The sequence below is a fragment of the Scardinius erythrophthalmus genome (assembly GCF_964197995.2).
Source record: "Scardinius erythrophthalmus genome assembly, chromosome: 9".
Classification (NCBI taxonomy): domain Eukaryota; kingdom Metazoa; phylum Chordata; class Actinopteri; order Cypriniformes; family Leuciscidae; genus Scardinius; species Scardinius erythrophthalmus.
The window spans coordinates 42,098,318-42,121,998 of NC_138229.1; the positions used below are offsets into that span (position 1 = coordinate 42,098,318).

The 23,681-nt window shown below is 36.5% G+C and overlaps 1 protein-coding gene across 1 annotated transcript; it reads left to right on the forward strand.

The window, feature by feature from the left end:
• Positions 1 to 3,040: 3,040 nt before the first annotated feature.
• Positions 3,041 to 23,332, forward strand: c8a (complement component 8, alpha polypeptide; the record flags this gene model as incomplete). The annotated part of the gene is made up of 12 exons (XM_081373835.1): positions 3,041 to 3,736; positions 3,898 to 3,959; positions 10,050 to 10,161; positions 10,462 to 10,609; positions 12,929 to 13,076; positions 13,692 to 13,881; positions 14,796 to 14,978; positions 18,372 to 18,612; positions 18,744 to 18,863; positions 18,959 to 19,116; positions 20,926 to 21,151; positions 23,184 to 23,332. 12 exons carry the CDS (start codon positions 3,041 to 3,043, stop codon positions 23,330 to 23,332), a joined length of 2,433 nt encoding a protein of 810 aa, XP_081229961.1.
• Positions 23,333 to 23,681: the final 349 nt, after the last annotated feature.

Below are 23,681 nucleotides of genomic sequence, written 5' to 3' on the forward strand. Positions count from 1 at the left end.
TTAGCCAAGTCTTTAGGCTGTTTTTTCTCCAGCATCTAAAGTGAGAAAGAAAACAATAACCAAAATGTAAATGTAAAAAAACAATGGTTGTCCAAAATGTGAAGTATACACTTGAGTTTTCCCTCTACATACTTGTGCAAGATTTCAGTCATAGATAAATTGTAAATGTTTACTTGATTAGACATTACCTGTCTAGAGACGTATGTTGAAATATAATATTGGTTTGTGTTTTAAAATCAGCTATCACATGTCATTTTGTAGCGAACTGTCTCGTGTGATAAAAGTTTTGAGCTTCAGAACTTCCGATAACAGTGAGTTTTTAGGGAGCGAATGTTTCAGTGCACTGTAAGGATTTTGTGATAAAGACGGCCCTTAACCACTGACTACTGAGCTAGAGACCTGAGTGATACATACAACCGGCGTAGCGTCATAGAACGTCTCTGAAAAGGTTCACGCCCACTTTTAGGCGAAAACAATCCGGAGAGCGCCATACACAGTAACGGATTGAGGACGAGTACTAACCCTTACAAACATGTCATTTGTATTTAAACATTTTTTTTTTCACACAGTAGGCTACCCCTATTATGTATTTGTATTTAATTATTTTTTTCCACACAGTATTTTTTATTTTTTACTTTATTTTAAAGCTACACTGTGTAACTTTTTTAGTTGATTCTTAGCAAAAAACACTTAGTTCTTTCAAAAATATATGTGCTCATTAATTTATATTTACTTCTTTCAAGTAATAAAGTATTCTCTTAAGTTTATAATCTGCCATTGAAAGTACATACGGGTGAGGGGTTCGAATGCAGGTCGCCATGTTGCCCCTCCATCTTGAAACTACATTAGCCAAAGAGGGACATAGCTGTAAATTCAAACTTCGCCTTTTGCGTTTTTCACTCAGTGACACCGTGACGAATGCGTGGGGGAGATTACTCGCGAGCGCCGGCAGATTTGAAAGATAGTGTTTGTGTGTGTGTGTGTGTGTGTATGTGTGCGTACTCACATTTGAAAGAGAGAATTAAAACGTCAACGCGACAGACAAATCAGCAAGACCATAGTCAATATTGGAGTAACTTTTCCCAGATGGAAAGAGCTCATGAGGAGAAAAGATTTTAAAACGGACGCCGAGGTTGCCTGCTTTCTTCTCGACAGGTAATTCAGCCTGTTGTAATTCATTTGTGTAAATTCGAAGTTTTATAGTTGCTTGTCTAACCATAGCATGGTTGTGCATAATGCCAGAACGACCTCTAGTATAACTTCATCCTCGCGTCAATGGTGAAAAAGTGTTGTTTACCTTGTAACATAAATCTGTGCTGAGACGGATCACAGGTGATGAATAGTTTTAAAGGCGCAATTTTTTAAGCTATATAAAAAAAAAGGACACTGTAAATTTTAGTTATTTTTAATTGCTTTTACTTTGTACACATTGTAACGTTAGCCTAATCTGATTATGCTGGGATAGCCGATTCCAAGGGTGACGTTTACCTCCTGACATCTGTCCTGTAGTTTTATTCATTTTAGACGTATTATTGTTTATTATTGTCATGGACGAAGTCGATAACTGGAAGCCATGTTAATCTTGGAATAATACGGCCACCGTAGGAGTTAAAACGCCCTCGGAATTGAGAGGAACAGAAACTAATATTCACTGGGTAGTCATATACAATTTCACCGCTAGATGGGGGTAAAAAATCACACAGTGTAGCTTATTTTAAATACATTTCCATGTATTTATGCCCATCTCTGCCTGCCATCATCATCAATATCTTGCTGTTATGGAAATATCATGAATTACGGATGATGCTATCGAAAGCTAAATCAGGCTAGTTGTATAGCTGGACAGAAAAGTGCACTCAGTAGCTACTCTAAATATAAAGACACAATATTATACATTTAAAGATGTTTACTTCTTAAAACCGTAGTAAAATCATTCACTGGCTACCTGGTGACTCGATGAGGTACGAGTAAATGTCCGGGTAAACCACTGGGTGGGGTTGATAGGCCAATTTGACGCTGGTAGAATGAAACGGGATATGTTTTTAAGTTGCCCAAATTAAGTTTATAAATGTATCGTTCACGCTCTATGGAAGGCAGGGTGGACATATAATTACTCGACATATTTCATCTAAGTGATTTCTGAAGTTATACACGTCTGCCGGCTGTGTACGGACGTTGTTTTGTGCCGCTATTTTGTATTGAAGTCTATGGGAAGTCTGGCTTGTTTTCCCCTAAAAAGGGGCGGTTACAAAATTGACAGTTAAGTTCCCGGATGTGCCGGTTGTATGTATATGCACCCAGAGTTCAGCACCTTGATTAGCTTGTTCAGGTGTGCTGGACTAGGTTGGAGTAAACCTCTGCATGTAAGTGGACCTTGAGAGACAATGTTGAGATCTCCTGCAATATGTTCTGAACTTACATCACTGGTGTCCAGACCAAAGTTCTGCAGAGTTTCTGGTGATCCTGGATCAGCTGCTCAGGTCTGCTTAATTGGGTTTGGAGCTAAACTCTGTGATCAGGACTAGATGGCAAACAATACTGTAAAGGGGAGAAGACAAACAATATTATGATGTTATAAATAATTTGTTCTGTGTTCATCTGCTTACCTGTACAAAGTATGCATCATGAATAAGCGGTATATATTGAATTTGATCTTTTAATAACACTGTTTTACTACATTAATACTAACTACAAACCTGATAAAAATGACTGGTGGGCGATGGAGGAAAGCCTCATTTTGCCCTCCAGGTGGGCTTAATGGTGTGACGTCACGTGATAACTATGAATTAACCATACAGCGCGTACTTTGACAGAGGGGTGGCGCAAGATGGCGACCTGAACAGTTGTGTTGGTTCGAGCTCTGAGGCGTTTTGAGGAGTTGCATTTTCTGGCCGAATCTGTTTACTTTAATTACAAGACATGGCGTGATAGCTATTTTTTAAGGTAGAATGTTTTAAATTTACTTCATAGAAATCTCATCAGACTGTCACGCAAGCCTATTTGACTATCACTCTGCAAGTCCACGTGTGGATTTTCCAAAATGCCAAAGAACAAGGACAGAAAGTTACTCTCTTCGCTTTTCGAAGCATCATCTGGAGCTGATTCATCCCCAAATACTCCAACAGGTAGTCCTCTTTCAAAAAAAGTATGTCAGGAAGAAGACCTCAAAGTATCTAATGCCGATATACTTCGTGCTGTTAACGCTCTTAATGATCGCTTTTCATCGGTGGAACATCGGAGTTTCACCCAGAACTCGGTCGCTATAGTTAATCTAGCAAAGACGACTGACTTTGTGGCCGAGGAGATGAAATCTCTTTCTGCAAGGGTCAAGTCTAATGAGAACAAGGTAGCGCAGATTGAACAGGTGGTCCGGTTGGTTCAAGGCAAGTGCGATCAAGCCGAGATCTACAGTAGGAGATGGAATTTGAGGCTAAATAATCTGAGAGAAACGGATGGAGAAAATATAAGAATCAAAGTGCTCGAAATCCTGAAAATGTTGACTCCGGACGAGGTAGATGACATCCGATTTTCTGTGGACACAATACATAGGATTGGACGTCCTGGTTCTGGAAGTAACCGTCCTAGGCCGGTCATCATCCAGTTCGCGCTTAGGACCTACAGAGAGAAAGTTTGGAAAGCTGCACGGGATCATCCTGCACTTAAGGAAAGAGGGGTTCGCCTGGCTGAGGACCTGACATTTGCAGAAAGGCAACAGAGGAAGCTGCTATGGCCAAAGGTAAAGGCGGCGAGAGAAGAGGGGAAGAGAGCTTACTTTCGTGGAGCAGATGCTTTTATTGATGGAGAAAAATTGTCTGTGAATGATTTTCAAGATGAGTATTAACTGAGAAAGGACTATGCTTGGTAGAATTTCAAACTGAAATCTTGCGTGGTCTTCAGGCCATTTGCGTTCGTCCAGGTGATGTGACTCCTCATAATTTGGAGTGGATCAATACCAACTGGTTTGTGAAATTTTTTTTGTTTCAGGGTTCTTTATATAACACTGTACTGACATCCAAATAAGATTTTTTTTTTTTATGTCTGATTTTGTTTTTAGCTGTTTAAAGGTTGTTTCTCTTAATGTTAGGGGTTTACGCGACAACACTAAAAGGAAGTCCATGTTTATTTTTGTTAGGCGTGCAATTGCAAATATAATTTTTTTACAAGAGACTCATTCGTGTGAATCTGATGTTAAATGTTAAATCTCAGTGGGGCGATCAAATCTTTTTTCAAATTCTGTTTTTGTTTTAGGGAATTTTGATGGTCATAATTCTTCAGTTCAAGCCAAAAATATGTCTACGGAGGTTATTCATTCTTCTATCTATTTCAGCTCTGTTGGGGAAATATCAAGGTGCTTTTTTGATAATGGGTGGTGATTTTAATGACGCCCCAGATGATTCTTTAGATCGTTTCCCACCTCATATGTTTTCTACTTCAAAATTTAAGTTTACTACTGCATTATGTACCAGTCTTTCTTTAGTGGATGTTTGGAGATTCTTGAATTTTAATGAAATTAAATAATTCATCAAAGTCTTTACAATCAAGGATTGATCTATGGTTAATTAACCCAGAATCTACCCAATACGTTACTGATGTTACATACTGTCATGCACCTCTTTCGGATCATAAGATGATTGTTTTGACTCTTTCTGGAAATGATAGTAAAAATAATAGTATACGAGGCTATTGGAAATTAAATAACAACTTGCTAAGCAATGAAGGGTTTGTTACCCAGGTTCGAGAAGTAGCTCAACTCATTTTTGGAAATAAGAAAATGTCTCACGTTAAAAAATGGGAATTATTTAAGTTTAAAGTTAGACAGTCAGCTGTTTATTTTAGTAAGAAAGTTAAAAATAAAAATTTGAATAAGGAAAAGGCTCTTATGACAGAATTAGACTTTCTTTTGAAAAAAGTTAATCTTACAGAGGTAGAAAAAGTCAGATTGGAGACAATACAAAATCAAATTGATCATATATATATTAATTTAGCAAAAGGGGCATTCATTCGTTCAAGAGCTAAGTGGTTAGAAAAGGGGGAAAAGAATACTAGTTATTTTTTTTCTCTAGAAAAACGAAATTATAAAAGACAAACGATCTCCTCTCTTAAAATTAATGATGTTCTAACTTCAAATCCAAAATTGATTACAAATTATGTGGAATCATTCTACACTAAGTAATATGAATCAGTTTTTAAAACTGATAAATGTTCCGACTTTTTTGTGTCAGTTAAGCAATCTGTCTCATCTATTTCTATACAATTTCGAGACCTTTGTGATGAAGAACTAAGGAAACAAGAGTTGTTTACAGCTATTCATTCAATGAAGAAGAAAAAATCGCCAGGCACTGATGGTCTCTCAGTTGAATTTTATCTCTGCTTCTGGGATATTATTGAAAACCCCTTACTCGAAATGTATAAGGAATGTATTGATTCTAATGAGTTATCGACTTCGATGAAACAGGGATTAATAACCCTCCTTCCGAAACCCGATAAAGATCCTTTGATCTTGGATAATTGGCGCCCTATAACATTATTAAATGTAGATTATAAATTGTTATCTCTTGTTTATGCAGTTCGTTTGAAAAAAGGTTTAGACGAAATAGTTAGTGAGTGTCAAACTGGATTTATGGCTGGACGGCACATAAGTTGGAACATTAGACTAATTTTGGACTTATCAGACTATTCAAATTTAGTAGATTCAGAGGCTTTAATTGTTTTCTTAGACTTCCACAAAGCGTTTGATACGATTGAGCATCAGTTTATGTATAGGGCTTTTGAATTCTTTGGTTTTGGGGAAAGATTTATTTCTATAATTAAAATGTTCCATAAAGGTATTAATAGCTCGATTAATTTATATCCTAACACCTCTAAACGATTCCCCATCTGTAGAGGAGTGTGTCAAGGTTGTCCTATAGCCCCTTTTTTGTTCCTCACTGTAGTTGAGTTTCTTTCCATAAAAGTCTTGAATTCTCCAAATATTCAAGGACTTACCATCTTCAATAAACAGCTTAGACTAACTCAGCTTGCGGATGATACTGTTCTTTTTTTGAAAGATAAAGAACAGTTGCCCGCAGTATTGCAGCTAGTAGGTGCATTTTCTGATGCCTCCGGATTAAAGCTAAATGTAAATAAATGTGAAATAATGTGTCTCTATGACTCAAAAGAAAAAAATATATGTAATATCCCAGTAAAAAACAAGGTTAAATATTTAGGAATAAATGTAACAAAAGATATAGCGGAAAGACAAGAATTAAATTTTTCCCCCAAACTTAAAAAAACTCAAAACATCTTTAATAATTGGCTTCAAAGAGACTTGACTATCATAGGCAGAGTCCTATTAACCAAAGCAGAAGGGGTATCTAGATTTGTTTATCCAGCTTTATCTCTTGCTGTTCAAGATTCGATTTGTAAAAAAATCAATCAGTCATTTACAAAATTTGTTTGGAAGAATAAACATCATCATTTAAGAAAGGAGGTTCTTCACGGCCCAAGAAATGAAGGTGGTTTTGAGCTTTTGGATTTTTTCGATTTAAATTATACTTTCAAAGTAAAATGGCTCAGAAACTGTCTTCTTAAATCAGACTCAATATGGTTTTTTATTCCATATAATATTTTTAAAAAGATTGGAGGTTTAAATTTTTTGTTAGTATGTGATTACTCTATTAGCAATCTGCCTGTGACATTATCCAACTTTTACCAACAAGCTCTTAAGGCCTGGAAGTTATGTTATGTACATAACTTTTCCCCACATAAAGCAATCTTGTGGAATAATGCTTATATTACAGTAAACCGGAAATCTCTTTATTTACAGAGTTGGAAAGATAAAGGAATTTACTTCTTATCTGACCTTTTAGATCAGTCAGCTCAGTTTCTTTCTTATGACAATTTCATGAATAAGTGGGCATTTCCTATTAAATATAAAGAGTATTATTATGTAATAAAAGCCATTCCTGCTGGTCTAATGATGTTAATGAGAAGTCATATGATGTCCCTTAACATTTGTAGAATTGATCCCACTCTTTATTTAAATGGTGTAGACATTACCAGTAAAAATTGCTCAAATAAATTCATTAGAAATATATTTTATAAAAATAGATTTGTTCAGCCTAGAGGGAAATTTTTCTGGAATATTTGCTTCTCAGAGATTATCTGGAAAAAAGCTTGGTTGCTTCCCTTTCGATTTTGTATATTTAACAAACTTCGAGAAGTACATTTGAAAATTCTTCATAATATTTATGTTAGTAATTATACTTTACCGAAATTTATGGATATTGATGAAAATTGTACTTTTTGTTTGGATCAGCCAGAAAAAATTCTACATCTTTTCTTTGAATGTTATCATTCTAAAAAAATTTGGGATGATCTTTCTAGGCACTTTCATCAGAAGTCTGGTCATAATTGTGAACTTGCATCCAAAGATGTTATCATTTATTTTGATTCGAAAATTGCTTCTGTTAATTTTATGATGAATCTTATGATATTGTTAGGTAAATTTCATATTCATAAGAGTAAATTGAGTAATTCTAAACCATGTTTGAAGGTTTTTTTGAGTGAATTTGAATTGTATATTGAGTCTCTCAAATGTATTGATAACAAAAAATGTAGTGATACAATTACATTTGCTAAAAAATTGAAGTTAATTGAAAATTGATTTAATGTGTTTTTTTTTTAGTAGTACCATTTATTGGTTTCTATAAATAACAGATTGGTCTTATCCCCTTACATTTTATTTTATTTACTTTTTTCTATTCTGGAAATTTTCTTTTTTTTTTTTTTTTTTTAGATTGCTATCTTTTTGGATGTCATGTTATTGTGTTTTTTGATGTTTGTTATGTCTAATGTCTAATAAAAAAATAAATTAAAAAAATACAGCGCGTACTTTTAGGTTAAATAAATGAGCTTATTTCCATTCATCCATTGACCAATTGTCAGCAAAACCTTTACAAAACTACAAAATCTCTCATCTACACATAAGATGTGATTAAAAGCCCAAAATTACAGCTCAAGTCTAGAGTTTACCTAAATTAACGTTACCTTTAGTTACAGTTGAGATGCTAACGAAATATTGCTAAGACACTAAACCATTTCTATAAAGTAAATATTCAACGGAAGCGAGTCATTTACATGAAAGAAAGTCTCAGAAACATTTGTATGTACTATTTGTGTACTTTTATGGACTAAACTTACCTTAAAGTAGTTAAAACAGTTTCGCTGATTGTCAGTTGAGCTGCCCTCGTTTCCATGGTAACGCCCTCCGCTCCAGTTCAAATGCGGCTTGAATGTTCAGCGCGCGCGCCCATTAAAACACGGTAGAAGTCACGCAGCATTTACATATTTAGAATTGATGGAGTGAATTATTTGATAATCAGCTAAAATATCCTGAAACTTGATACATTATTAAGTGGATAGGCCTGTGGCCATCAAAAACTTAATTAATTAATAGGCTATTTAAGTGATGTTGTTTCGGTGTTTAAACTACTGTGATGTTTAATGTTTTTTATGGATGCATTATAGGCATAGCCTATTTAATGTAGTAATTGTTAACAAAATGTTTAGAAATAGGTATAATAATATTCAGCACAAGCGTTTTCAACGAGATATAAACCACTAGGGAGCGCTTTTTGCTGGATTTATGCCCAATCATGTAGGTGTATGGTTTGCGAACGTATGATATTAAAATAATAACCTGCAGAAAACGTTCCCAGAACGACGTTCTCTTTAGGTTATAAAAATAGAACCTAAAAATAACCTGCAGGAAACGTTCTGGGAAGGTTCTCTAGGTTATAAAAAGAAAACCTACAGAGAACGTTCCTAGTTCCCAACAAAATAACCAAATGGGAACCATATGGGAACGTTAGGGGAACGTTCTGTGTTTACTGGGAAATGTATCATCAAATATGGTGTTTTTTAAAATAAATTAAAACATTCTTTTAAAATGTAATTAATCAGTTTCAGTGTGTATTTGACAGTAGTTTTCCTCAGATGAAACGGGGAAAAGCTTGTGAAGTGACTCTGAAGAGCAGCTCTGGAGATGAAGATCATGTGGATTGTCCTCATACAGTGAGACTGTGTGTGTGTGTGTGTGTGTGTGTACTGTGCAGCACAAACACAGACGTGCACTAGCCTTTACAGTCAGTTAACTTATGTTGTACATGTTGGTAGAGTGTCTGATTGAGAATTTTTTTTATGGTCTTGGAACGTGATTGGTTTTCTTTATAGAGAGCTTGTTTAAAATCCTTATTTTTATTATAAAAATGTGTCATTAAATATCTACAAATTTATAAGACTGATCCGAGATCAGGTAAAAATCACATAGACACTGGTTCATGGGTTCATAGAGATGGCGCCTAGCGGCGAATAATTTAATTTATTATTTATTTATTTATTTATTTATTTATTTATTTATTTATTTATTTAGCGAAACATTGAAATTTCTAAACAGTTGTGACATAGAATCACCGCGTTGAAACAAATTAATGTTTCGAAAGCACCCATTACTACATCTAGGCTATAATTTGCTGGTATATGTCAAAAGACTTTAGATATGTAAATGTATGCTGTGGTAAAGCCTTAGGGTTAAAGAAAATGGTAATTTTCTGCCATTATTAGTTTTTTTACAGATTTGTTATGTGTGCAAAGTGACATATGCATTTATAATGGCCAGAATACAATCTGGTAATAATTACTGTTTATTTTGACTCAATGCCAGTCAACCCTAATTCTCCATGTAAAACTTGTCATGTATTTGCTTAGAAGTGAAGCATTCTGGGCAAAAGTGACTAAAGCTTCTTTTCCCCCAAATGCTGTCAATCATTAATAATACTGACAAACAATGTGTAGACTGGACCTAGGTCTCAGATCAATCTCAAACCAACCATCTCAGCTATGTGCCGATTTCTGTTTTCTGTTTGTACATTTGGACTTATTCTAGAATGCTTCAGTTACCATGTTTCTGCCAGATTAACTGATGAATCATCAAGCAACAGGTAATAATAGATACTGTACTTTTAGGAGCTTTTTTCATGTTGTATTCTTCACATATTGTGTCTCTTCAGGGCTAATGCATCTTCGAGACACACCAGAGGAGTCGATACCCCCCCTCCTGTCGACTGTAAACTCAAGAGCTGGACGGACTGGTCGCCCTGTAACACATGTAGCGACAAGACGGTAAAAACATTTTATAGACACTTATAGATTATAGACACAATTATAGACACTCATCTAAACCAACAAATATGAAAAAGAAAATCTGTTGTTGTTCATTGAAATGAGGTTAAAATAAATTAAAAATATCTGTCCACTCCAGTGGACATCATGCATTATATAGGAGATTTGCTGGGCAACATACGAGTGTAGCTGTAATGCAAACATAAGCAATATTTTAAAGTGATCATATTGCGACTGGTAACACGCATATAAGCTGATGTGCTGAAAATGAATATTTAAACCGTTTGTGATGTTTCACAGTTTCGCTTCCAGTACTTGGAGCGGCCGTCTCAGTTCGGTGGTCAGCAGTGTGTTCACAGTCAGTGGGACGAAAGACAATGTCCACAAGAGGACGAGTGCCAACTCCAGGAAGACCACTGTGGGGACATGTTTGCTTGTGGGCCTGCTGGTAAATACTTCTGCCTGCCTTTTTTCTACACGTTTGTCTGTGTGTATGTCTCAGGTGTCCTCAGAGCCCATTTTTGAGTGGAAGGACAGACATGCCGTTTTCGTGCATGTATCTTTAAATGCAAATTAGCTGCTGAGTCCCCGCCCCCCTTTCCAGAAGAGGGCGGAGCCTTGGATACTCTGCCAAAAAAACGAAAACATCTGTTTGTTTTTGATTATCACCTCTATCGCTCATGCTCACGTGACATTGCAGTTCTTCATCATGATGAAAGCTTATTATCTGCATATGTTTTAAAGCTATATCAGTCTAAACTTCAGATATATGGTTTTCTGAGTGCACAGGAAGCTGAATGTGTGATTATTAAACTTACTTCTCTTTCACATCTTATTGTGCTTAAACTGTCCACATACACACAAGGTTCTGTCAAAAACACACAAGGTTCATATAAACAGTCTGTTATGTCGCATGTGTATATTAGATCTGTGTATTAAAGTGACAGCAGTGTAATATTCAGGACCTATGCTGTTAATATGAGTCAAACAACAAGAGAAAAACAGAAAACCACTCACTGCTTTTGACTGAATAACTTCAGTAGCTTTAATAAGAATACATTTCTTAATTGAATGCTGCTGTTAAATGCTCTGGCGTGGAGATAAACATGGCGGACTGTGTACAGCTCACTGATGGGCGGAGCCTATGCTAACGGGGCGGGGTCTGTCAGCAGCCGTGGGCGGGGCCTAAGCATGTGTGACGTCACATTGCATAGAAACTGAAAATGGCTTATTCTGAGACATTGTTTATGATTTATGGGGATGAAAAAAGGAGGGGGTGGATTTTTAGCATTATTCAAGGCTCGAAATTGCGACCATTTTGGTCGCATATGCTCCTGAAATTTAATCTGTGCGACCTAAAAATATATTTGGGAGCATTTGTGCGAGTGCAAATAATGGTTGTGGTGCGACCTGTTTTCATTTCTCTAAAAAACGTTTGCAAATTACTTCACAGTGTGTACCTTATGTGCGCTGATACGCGATGGCCGGACCGTCATTCTATCCAACGTTATATAACCAATCCCGGGGTTTTTCCTGCATTGATTTTTCTTTGGCGGCCGCCAAAGCCTTATTTGATCGGTGAGTGATGTAGAATAGAATGACTGCTGCGCTTGACGAGAGAAAGCCCCGGCCGCGCGCGCGCACTCTCACGTCTTCAAACAACACGAGCGCTGTCTTGCTCTCTCTCCCTCGCGCATATTAATCAAAATCATTTGACACGATAGAAAAAGGGCGGAAGACCGAAGTTTCACGTGGAGCATTCGGAGATTTTTTTTCTCCTAAATTACCGTGGAGTGTGAATTGTGCTAAAAAATAAACTACCGGGATAATCACACAACGCTTGCCGTATGCTACACGTCCACTAATGACACGTCCGATTCGCGAACTGACTCATTTGAACCGATTCACTTTAATGAATGGTTAAAACAACTGATCTGTCCAACACACTCACGAGACGTCTGAATCGGTGTAACGTTATAACAAATCGGTAACACTTTACAATAATGTTCCACTTATTACATTCTTAACACAGTTAACATGTACTATTAATAAACTGCACTTTGTTAATTTGTTAACCATTGTTAATGTTAATTTCAACATTTGGGCAACTAATAGCCTACATTATTGAAATATTTTTTTTTTAATTTGTTAACATAGTTAATGCACTGTGAAGTAACATTAATGAACAATGAACAGCTGTATTTTTATTAACTAAGATTAACAAAGATTAATAGGCTACAGCATATTAATAGCAATAGAGTGTGCCAAGCAAAAAATGCAGGGACAGGTGTGTGGCAAACAATCAGGTTCATCAGGTTTGATTATTAAGGCTTTTAATCGGCAGGATACGTCAAATATAACCATACTGTCTATGAATATAACACCGCATACACCATCGCCAAAGAAGAGCTTGCCTTCACTAAATTTATGTCAAATGACAGATCATGTGCCAATATCATCGGGGTGAGATGATATAGAGCCAGAAGACCAAATTTCAAATCTTGGCCACAGGATGAAATAAAATCTGTTAATATATAATTTGTAGTTGTGGTGCTCCTTAATTTTTGGTGGGTGCTCCTAAATTTTTGCTGGAGCTCCTAACTTTTTGAAGTTGGGAGCACCAGTGCTACCAAGTAAAAAAGTTAATTTCGAGCCCTGTTATTGGGTGGTTTAGTACACACACTGCCGACACACACGTTCAAACACCATGCAAAAGTGAATTTTGCATAATCGGTCTCCTTCAAATGTGTTGTCTGTGTTCTCACAGGACGCTGTATTGGACAGCCGCTCCGTTGCAATGATGAAATAGACTGTGTAAGTCAGAAAGATGAGATTGGCTGTGAAGTGTTGAATAGAAGAGAAACCAAATGTACAGACATGTTGTTCATACCAGGAGCTGATAAAGCCACTCAAGGGTAAGAAGCAGTAGACTGATGTGGAAATGCACACGTGATGTTTATTTTAATAATGAAACACCGTGCTATTCAGCATTGGAAATATGTTTTATTAGAGATATCACATTTAAGACAAGAACTGCAGCTTACAGAGTTTATTTATTAAGAAAACATGTATGTTTAGATGTGTCATATGTAATTATGTTGATGACCAGTTCTACACTTTCCCTTATCCATTCATATAAAATTGAAAATTAATGTGTCTATTATCTTGTCTTATGCATTTCCGGAGTTGTTTCAGTATCAATGTACAGTAGTTACTCAAAACGCATTTCAGTATCTGAAGCAATATTATTCAGATCTACTGTATAATGTCTGCACATGAATGAAAGTCAGTGGTCTCCAATACGGTTTGCTTCACAACATTCTTCAAAATATCTACAGATATTTGGACCCACATGACATGAGGGAGAGCAAATGATGACAACATAGTATGCTTTTAATGCTAAATATCAGTAATCCTGCCCAAGTGGAAAATTACATATTTGGCAGATAATCTAGCTTTATGTTGCAGTATATTTTAACAAGTACAACATGTATCCAAATCCTGATTTATTTTTTGTTTAATTCCCTCAGATATAATGCTTTAACTGGAGCTTTCATGAATCATGTTCTGGACCCCAGATACTTTGGAGGTGTGTGTGAATACATCTATAATGGAGAGTGGCGGAAACTCACGTACGATCCCTTCTGTGAACACCTCAGCTATGATGATGCTGAAAAATATTACCGGAAGCCATACAACTTCCTCACATATCAGATAATGGTAAGCGCTGATATCTCTGGCTCCTTATTTTGGCAGAAAAGAACCTTATTACTTTCAATGTTTATTATGCTGCACATGTGTGTGTGTGTGTGTTTTATATCATCATTGTATTAGAAATAATTACTTTTGAACATTCAAGAAATCATATTTTCTGTTTGAAAACAAAGGTTAATACGAACCTGTTCCTCACATAGATCTATGCAATGGCTTTAGAAGGCTTACAATACCAATCATGAAGCAAATATGGACATTTGGATCATTTATCCTAAACTTGGCTTTATTAAGCAAATATTGTAACTGAAAGCGAGACAACAATTGTCATATTTTGTGTGTTAAGGCCACCAACTTGGTTCAGACTGCAAATAAAAAAACGACATGTTTTTAAACACTGATATCCTCTAGATTATTGCTCAACCAATATGGGTTTCTCAATGGCTGATTCTTAAACTAGTAACCCGAATCTTAAATATGTGGTTAGAACAGCTGGGTCTATTTGTGTTTAGTACAGAGTTTACATTTTTTATTAACATGTTCATGCATTTCCAGAATCTAATCCATGCTCTTTTGTTTGTGGCATAATGCTATCATTATTAGTAAGTTATTGGGGACACATATAGCACATAAATGGCGTTGTTTGCTGAGAATGACTATGTAGCATTTTATGCTAATCAGACAATGCTTAAATAGAAATCTTAGTGAACACAGATGAAAATTTAACTAATCTGAATTCTTTTTAAAGAATCTGAATTTCACATATTGGGTTCTTCTTAATCGGAAGGCTGTATCCTAGTAAGGCCCACACGGACTCGTTCCTGTGTTTAATGCTGAGTAGGACTGGGTAAAGAAGGACACAGCCTAACTATGCAACCTTACGACTGAGACGCATCCGCTGACTGTGCTTTTGTCCTTGCTAGGCACAAGCAACTACTGAGGAAGCGTCAGACTATCATGAGGATGCCGTTAGCCTTCTCAGAGCAAGACAGACAGAAGGATCCTTCAGCTTTAGTAAATCACAGAGCGTCTCTTTTGTGGAAATTGGTCGGGAAGTTAGTACCGAATACAAGTTTCTCAGCAACATATCACAATACAATAATAAGGTAAAGTAATACATTTTGGATATCAACTCAAACCTCTTTATTGTCACTATGTACCAGTGTTGCCAAGTCTGCATATTATAATTTTTTTTTTTAAGAAGTCACTTATATATTTGGGCAGTGGCTGGTTTTGGCCTTATTTCCAGAATAACAGTTGCATATTTGGGCTTGTTTGAAGAGTGTAAGGCTCCAGCTTGTTAAAGGGATAGTTCACTTTGAAATTAAATTTTGGTATGTTTTAGCTTACCTGAATGGCATCCAAGATGTAGGTGTCTTTTTTCCCGCAGTAGTTTCAATTTTGATATTTTTAGGTCAAACCGTTCTTGTCTGACAGTCATATCATGCAGGTCTATGGTCACGGTCTCAAAGAGCATGCACAGAGTCCAAATTAAAACAATTCCCCATCGTCCAAATTAAACAATTCCCCATCATAAGTACACATTGATGGCCTAAGACACGAAACGAGCGGTTTGTGTGAGAAAACGAACAGTATTTATATCGTTTTTAACTCTTATACACAGCCACGTCCAAGTGATCTGAGGGCGCGGGCACTTCCTGCTGTGTGACGTGTACGCAGACTGGTGCATAGATATATATACACTAGATGTCGCCTTGGCTACGGCAGTTCATTGGAACGAATGTCTTTAATGTGACATCTAGTGTATATATATCTATGCACCAGTCTGCGTACACGTCACACAGCAGGAAGCGCCCGCGCCCTTCAGATCACTTGGACGTGGTTGTGTTATAAGAGGTAAAAACGATATAATACTGTTCGTTTTCTCACACAAACCGCTCGTTTCGTGTCTTAGGCCATCAATGTGTACTTACGATGGGGAATTGTTTAATTTGGACGATGGGGAATTGTTTTAATTTGGACTCTGTGCATGCTCTTTGAGACCGTGACCATCGACCTGCATTATATGACTGACAGACAAGAACGGTTTGACCTAAAAATATCAAAATTGAAACTACTTTGGAAAAAAAGACACATACATCTTGGATGCCCTTCAGGTAAGCTAAAACATACCAAAATTTAATTTCAAAGTGAACTATCCCTTTAAGATTCTCCCAGCCACTAGCTGTATTTGACACTTCTGTCTTGTAATGTCTCTCCTGGCCACTAAGAATGCTGTAGAATTTAAGGGTGCTTTTGATCATCCCCTTGCGAAAAAGAAGTACACTTCAAGTTCATTTTATGAAGTATACTAAAGTAATGTTCAAGTATATTTTTAAGTATACTTTATGTAGTAAGAATACTAATATCAATTTACTAGTAGTAAATTGTTAGCCTGACTACGTCAGACTTCGTACTTCCGCTCAATTTCATTTCGCTTCTGTACTCAGTCTGAGACAGCGTCAGAGCTTTCCGTTTTCCTCCGGCTTGAAAACAGCCGGGCCAATCAACGAACAGAGGGCGGGCTGAGAGCCGTGACGTAGACGCTGATTGTACCGTGGATGCGTGGATTTACTTCACATAATCTGCAAAAGTCGTTCACAGCCATGTTCACTCCGGTATTTCGCTCGATGGTTTTTGTTTTCGCATCATACGTGTGTTTACAGTGGAAGTTAGATGCGGCTGAGCATGCGCATAACACACGCCAGAACCAAACGTTATGTGATTGGCTTACGGGTAACCAATGATTTTAAACTTCAGACAAGCGACCCCCGCAAGAGAGAAAACACTTCTCTATTATGCCATTCCAAACTCTGTCTACGAAGCAAAGCGAAGTAGCAGAGTTTGGTATTACCAGGCTAGTAAATTGTAAGTGTACTATTTCAATATTGCATGGGACTAAATTAGCCCACTTTTTAGAATATAAAGTACACGTTTAGGTGTACTGTAACTGTAATAGTAGTAAACTTTAAGTGCACAACTAGTTCACAACTATGTTTCTCCTTTGTACTGCATCTGTACTACAAGTGAACTTATAAGTATATTAGTAGTTTACTATTTTAAAACTCATAGTAAATGTTTTAGTTTATAAAAGTACACTTTTGAAGTATAGGTGGTTAAACTACTAGTTTAGTAGTTTATACTGCAATTATTCTTGTTAGCGTTCTTTAAGTGAACATAACATCATACTTATAGTTTACTATTCATATATATTATATATATATATTTTTTTTTTTTTGCACTTTCAGTATACTACTATGTTCCTATTTAGGTTTAAATGTTTTATACTTGAAATACACCTTTAACTTTACATTTTGAAAACATTTTATTCTAGTTTCATGCATCCTTTTTATCAACACTTGAATGAGGGTAGGTTTCATAAAAAAAGGAACATATTAAACAAAAAGCTCAGAAAATCGCATTTTTATTTATGTATTATTTTAACACCCCCAAAGCAAGTGTTTCCTCTTCATGGGTTAGACCCAAGCGGGAAGGAAGTCGACCGGAAGTTGAAGCCGGCCGATATTCTGTTCTCTCTCAGATGTAATAGCGCCCCCTATAGTATAACAGTGAAAACATGGATAGCAGGAAAAGTCAGTCAGTGGCGAGGAAAGAGTAAAGTAGACTTGAAATAAATTCAGATACTCAGAATAAGGAACATATATGTTTTCTTTATAAATCAATATTTTCAACTATGTGAAGAATGTATTTAAAAGATTAAACAACTACAAGCCAAGTACAGTATACTTCATTATACTTTTAAGTATTTTGATCAAAAGATTGAGTACATGTACAGTATAGTCCAAAAATACATAGACCTTTCTGTCAGTATAAGTCAAGTATACTTAAGTGCATTTTTAAGTCTGAGGAGTACATAAAGTATATTTCTGAGGAGTACATAAAAGTAGACTGAAAGTATCCTTTCTTATTTTCTAGTTTAGAAGAAGTATACTAATAACACACTTGAACAAACCTATTTTTTGTAAGGGTATAAACTGATGTAAAAACAAACAAACATGTTGTTTGTTTAGATGCAGAGATTTAGCAACAGTTTATAAAGCAACAGTTTCTAATGTATTTGAGAACATGGTGCAAATACTGCTAGTATTTTCCTCTAGTTCATTAGTGTGTTTGGGTGCACTGAGAAGCTGACACAGATCAGGCAACTGTCATGTGTAAACGCCACCCCTGAACAATATGTCTGAGAGAAAATCCTCAAACTCAGGAAATCAGTGTAGGGCCCTGGAGGTCAATGCATGGCAGCCAAAGCAAGAGATAGTATGGATTTTCATTTTCCTATGAGAGTGTAACATTTAGCACAAGCACTTCAAATGATTTAAACCTGTGTCCTGTTTTCTGAGTATCATGAAGAATATCTCTACAGATTGTAGCAACACCGCCGCTACGACTAATCAGACGGGCTCGTGCTCATATCCATTGGCCCTTGCCAATCATAGCCTCCTAATAATCCCCATCCATTGTTTCCTTTTCATGTTTAGGAGATGGGTTTTGTCAGGCTGTTGTCAACAGTACAAACGGCTCAGTTTAAGATGAGAAGCAGAGACTTGACTCTGGATGAGGACATGCTCTGGGCTCTTGGTGATCTGCCAGATCAGTACAGTTTCGGTGCATATTCCAGTTTCTTCAACGAATATGGTACACACTATGTCACAGAGGGAACCATGGGTGGGGTCCTTGATTATGTTGCTGTTGTGAACAAGAATGCCATGAAAAGAAATGGTAAGTAAATTACATATACAACCCAAATAAAGTATCTAAAATAAATGACTCAACTGTATTTAGCTAACTTTATTCAAGTTAGAAAATCTAATTGGTACTTGTGTCATTTCCCACATTCTTTTCACTATTAGAAAAAACTGGGCAAGAGATCGGAGGGTGCATTGGTGTTTCTTTGGGCCTGGCATTGGACGAAAATGTCAAACTGAGAACAAAAGTAAAAGCATGTAAAAAAGTTGGAACAATGGATGAGAGTATGTAACTTGGAGCTCCATGCATTTTCTTTTCTTTTTTTGGTTTTATAGTTTAAGTTAAAATTCAACTTTTATTATTATTTTATTTTCCACAGTCCGTGATCAGTCCAACAGTGCTATTGAGGATGTCTTTGGCTTTGTGAAGGGTGGAGACACAGGCTCCAGCAGTGGAAGTTTGGGTATCAGAGATGCCAAAAGTTACAAGGATTGGGGGAAGAGTCTCAAATATAACCCTGCGCTAATTGAGTTTGAGGTGAATTTGCCTTACTAACTTAACCTGCTCTTCGCAGGTCGGTCAAAAAGTACAGAATTTTTTATTTTATTTTATGTTTAGAGCGTAGAACTAACAATTAAATGTCCAACTTAAACTGAAAGACGACGCTTGGCAGATTATTGCTGAAGTGAAAAAGTTAACTTAAAAAAAAAGTAACAAGATTTTACATGTATTGTTATGAAAAATGCACAAAAATTAAACAATTTTTTTATATGAAATATATATATTTTCAAAACATTTCTTATATTTGAGAAAATCAAAGCTAAATCTAAAATCGAAACAAGTTGTGTTCCACATTTGAGCCTGATATCTCAGTAAGAGATTGCTTTCAGTAAGATTGTGTTTGGCCACAGTACCAAATGTTTACACTAGATGAAATTTGTCTCCCATTCATTTTCAATGAAATTTACACATTTTTCGGTAAAAAATGACAGAAGAGCACCAGGATACTTAGTTGTTTTTTAAACTTTAGTTTCATCAGCTCTGGCCCTTGAGGTCCACTTTTCTGCAGAATTTAGTGTAAATATAACTTGACAGTAAGCTATAAATATATGCTTTAGGTAAATCATTTTCCGTCAGGTTCTAGGAAATTTGATTAGAATGGCATACAAATGCAGGGTTAAAAACAACACAATTTGAGGCATTTGGCAACCCAGCGCTGGGTTGAAAAGGGACAAACCCAGCACTTGGTTGTTTTGACCCTGGGTTAAATGTTTGACCCAACATGCTGAATATTTTTTTAAATGTCTAAAACTAACTCTAAATGAAAATCACTTTAATACTCACAGAATGACTACAGTAACACAGGCAACAGCAATAATCAAAAGGTGAAAAAAAAATATTGACAGACAAAAACAGAAAAAGAAAAAAATATATAGGCAAAAGTTTTAAGTGAGAAAAAGTGCATAAATCAATGGCAACTTAACAGTTAAACAGCTAATACAGGTAGACAAAATTGCTTTATAAAAGATTAATATTGAATAACTTACATTTAAGAAATTTTTCTTCTATCAGTGAAAATAGTACCACTAACCAATCAAACCATCAGACTGAGTGCCCAAGAAACACACAGACTGAGAGCCTAAATGTCCGGAATAAATTTGATTATTAAAGGATAGTTAAATTAATTGGACATCAAAACACGCAAACTCATGAGGGTTTAAACTTTTATTTTGAAACCTATTGATGTATTCTCCTGTTTTGCCGTAGGTTTATAGATAATTTACGTTTCAAATCTAATGAAATGGCACACATTGCATTCCCATATGAACATCATAAGCAACCCAAACTCACAGCATATGCAGAGATGGCATTCGTTAAACGAGCTGCTGAGACGCGCATCTCAGAGTCACAACACAAAATAATTGAAAATGTTCTCATAAGATGTCAGGCCACTTCTTCATTTCATCCCATCACTGTGTTATACACCGCGGGTGTGATAAATAAACCATCCAGGTGTTTAATAATGTTTTGTGCGTGCTCCCATAACATGGCTTCTTACCTACCGGCTAGCGAAACGGACGTCTAACACATTAGAAGGAAGTGCTTCATCGTATTTACTTCCACATTGCAAAATAAGGTGGATAGGATTGCAGAAATCGCACAGACTGTAGCAGGCATTGAACATTTTTAATCACTACGGTCAAGCATTGGGTTACTGATTATGTACGATTATCAACCCAAATTTTGATCTCTGTCAAAACTGTTTTAAATCTTCATTTTAAGCTATATAGGCTACTATTGATAGTTATTTCTTCTCTATTTCTGGTCATTGTGGTCCTGTCATAGATTGCACCAATATTCGAGTTGGTACGCTTGAGCACATCAGCCGAGCAGCTGCGCACAAAGTTGCCCCACCTGAAGATGGCATGGGAAGAGTATATGGAGAACTTCAACCCATGTCGCTGTGCCCCGTGCAGGAATAACGGCGTCCCCATGCTCTCCAGGACAGCGTGCAGTTGTATATGTAAAAGTGGATACAGAGGAAATGCCTGTGAGGAGACTGAAAGAAAAGGTAATCTACTTTCACTCTTATTTTACAAATGTATGTGGTTTGAGTACTGGCAGTGTCAGAAGAGGCTAAACTCTATTCGAAATAAAAATAATGGCTGCATCTGAAAGCTGAAAAATGGTGCCTCCACAGTTTAGTTCCAACCCTGCAACACACACACCTGTAGTTTTCACATAGGTGTGTTAAACTGGGGTTGGAGCTAAACTCTGCAGGGCGGTGGCCTAAGCTTTCAGACGCAGCCAACATCTAAAGCAGTGGCTCTGAACCCTGTTCCTGGAAGCCCCAAACCATGGACATTTTGTGTCAGACAAAGAACAAATTGAGAGAGAGACATAAAAAAGTCAGGGGTTCTCAACTGCAGAGGTTTTATCTGAACCCTGTAGAAAAGTGGAATTGCTGAAAGTGTAAAGTTGAGAATCCTGCAGTAGAGGGTGATGTAACATCTGTGAATAAAACAAATTACAATATAGCTGTTGTAGGGCTGCATGATTAACTCCAGTTGACATGAAATCACGCTTAAACCGATTTGGCTTAGTGCGATTATGAAACCGTAAAGGCTGTGATAATGTTTTATGTGCAGCTTGTCAGTGAAGTAAGGCTCAGTGATCAGTAGTAAACGCTGCTCCATCTGAAAGCACAAGTTTGAGTCGCTTATTACATGCATTTGAAAAAGCAACACGCATCAAACATCTTTCCAAACATGAGAAGCATTTATGACATGCTATGACATTTAATAACATGCTTTTACTCCAAACTCACTTCATAACGACAGTTGAGCTCATCCTTCTGTGAGATGATGTGGCTTCTTACACAGAATAAGGCAGTCGTGTGTTTATTAGTCATGTTTAATCAAAGCATGTCAATCTTCTGTTTATTCAGCTACAGATAGTAGGCTATGATGCCCATAGGAGTTTCCTGGGAGGATGTGCGTTATCGTACTTATGCGGTTTAATTTCAATGAATCGTGCAGCCCTTATCAGTTGTGAGGGTCCAAGTTACGCTCAACCATAATAATAAAGTTGTGTCTCTTTAAGCTTTTAAGTTAATTCATTTTTAGTTAGTTAATTTTTTAAGTCTCAATGAGCATAGTATTTGCTAATACATAGAAATGTGTCTGAGTATTCTCGTCGCTTGATAAACTTAAGATTGAGCCACTGGAGTCACTTGGACTATATTAACGATGTCTTTAATAACTTTTCTGGGCCGGCAAGTTATAACGTCTTTAGAAGCCTATGGAGGAGTGATCCAGCTCTCAGATTTAATCAAAAATATCTTAATTTGTGTTCTGAAGATGAACGAAGGTCTTACGGGGTTGGAACAACATGAGGGAGAGTCAATACTGACAGAATTTTCATTTTTGGGTGAACTAACCCTTTAATGACATTTATTAGGCAGCGTTTACAAGGCGGAGATCTGAAACTATAAGAAACTATCTGAAACTGAAAGAGAGGCATACTTTTTTTGTGTACGTTCGTCCTCCGAATCATACGTTTACATTTAAGAAATTATGTTAATATCAATGTAGGAAAGTTTCTTTGCCACATTTTATAAATGAGGCCTGTCCCAATAGCCACGCTTGTGGTCTTTGCACTTGACTACTTGTCTACTTACATGTCTACTAGCTTGATATTCATGACTTTGCACTAAAAAAAAAAATCTGAATGTGTGTTCAGTAGTTCCTTTGCAACACAACACAATTTAATTGCGGTGCATCTAATTAAGTGGTAAAAAGCAGTTGAAAACGTTTTAGAAAATACACATACTCATCTCTGCACCAATAAAATCTGTAACACTTTATGTTTTACAAACCAATTATATGTGATCTAATTCATTTGACTTGCACTGTAAAGTTTTCCTCAGAAACACAAGTGTTGGTATTGGGACAGGCCCACTGCACTACACACTTGAAATGTCTATATGCTTTTCACATTTTACTATGAAGTGTTTTATTGGTGTATATGCTCTGTCCCGCCTGATCAGACGAGGTGATGAATGTTAAGCGAGGCGTTCACAGAGCTCATATTCCCTCTGACAGGTCCTACACACGGAGTCTGGAGCTGCTGGAGCTCCTGGTCCCCATGTGTGTCTGGAGCAAAGACTCGAACACGGGAATGCAACAATCCCCCGCCAAAAGACGGAGGTCTGCCTTGTCAAGGAAGCAGTAATCAGAAGAGAAGTTGTTAAAAATCTCACTCATGTTGACAGTTTTCTTACAAACAACACCACTTCTGTCTGCTAAAATATTGAGTCTGCCATTGATGCTCATGTTGGTTGCAAGACAAGAACCAATTTAAATGACTATTTTGGGTTTACCTTTACTAATGTTGTAATTTAGTTCAAATATGTTACTTTTTTTGTCAGATGAATGATTTTGAGTGCCGACTTGTGGCTCATCATGTTCTCCTTACTCCTCTTCTATTGTTTATCACTATCTGTAGTGTCCTATCAACATAAGGCAGAACACCTTTTTTTTTGTTTCATTTGTTGAAATGTTATGTGATCAATTGTAATAAGGTTAGTGAGAAGTGTTTAT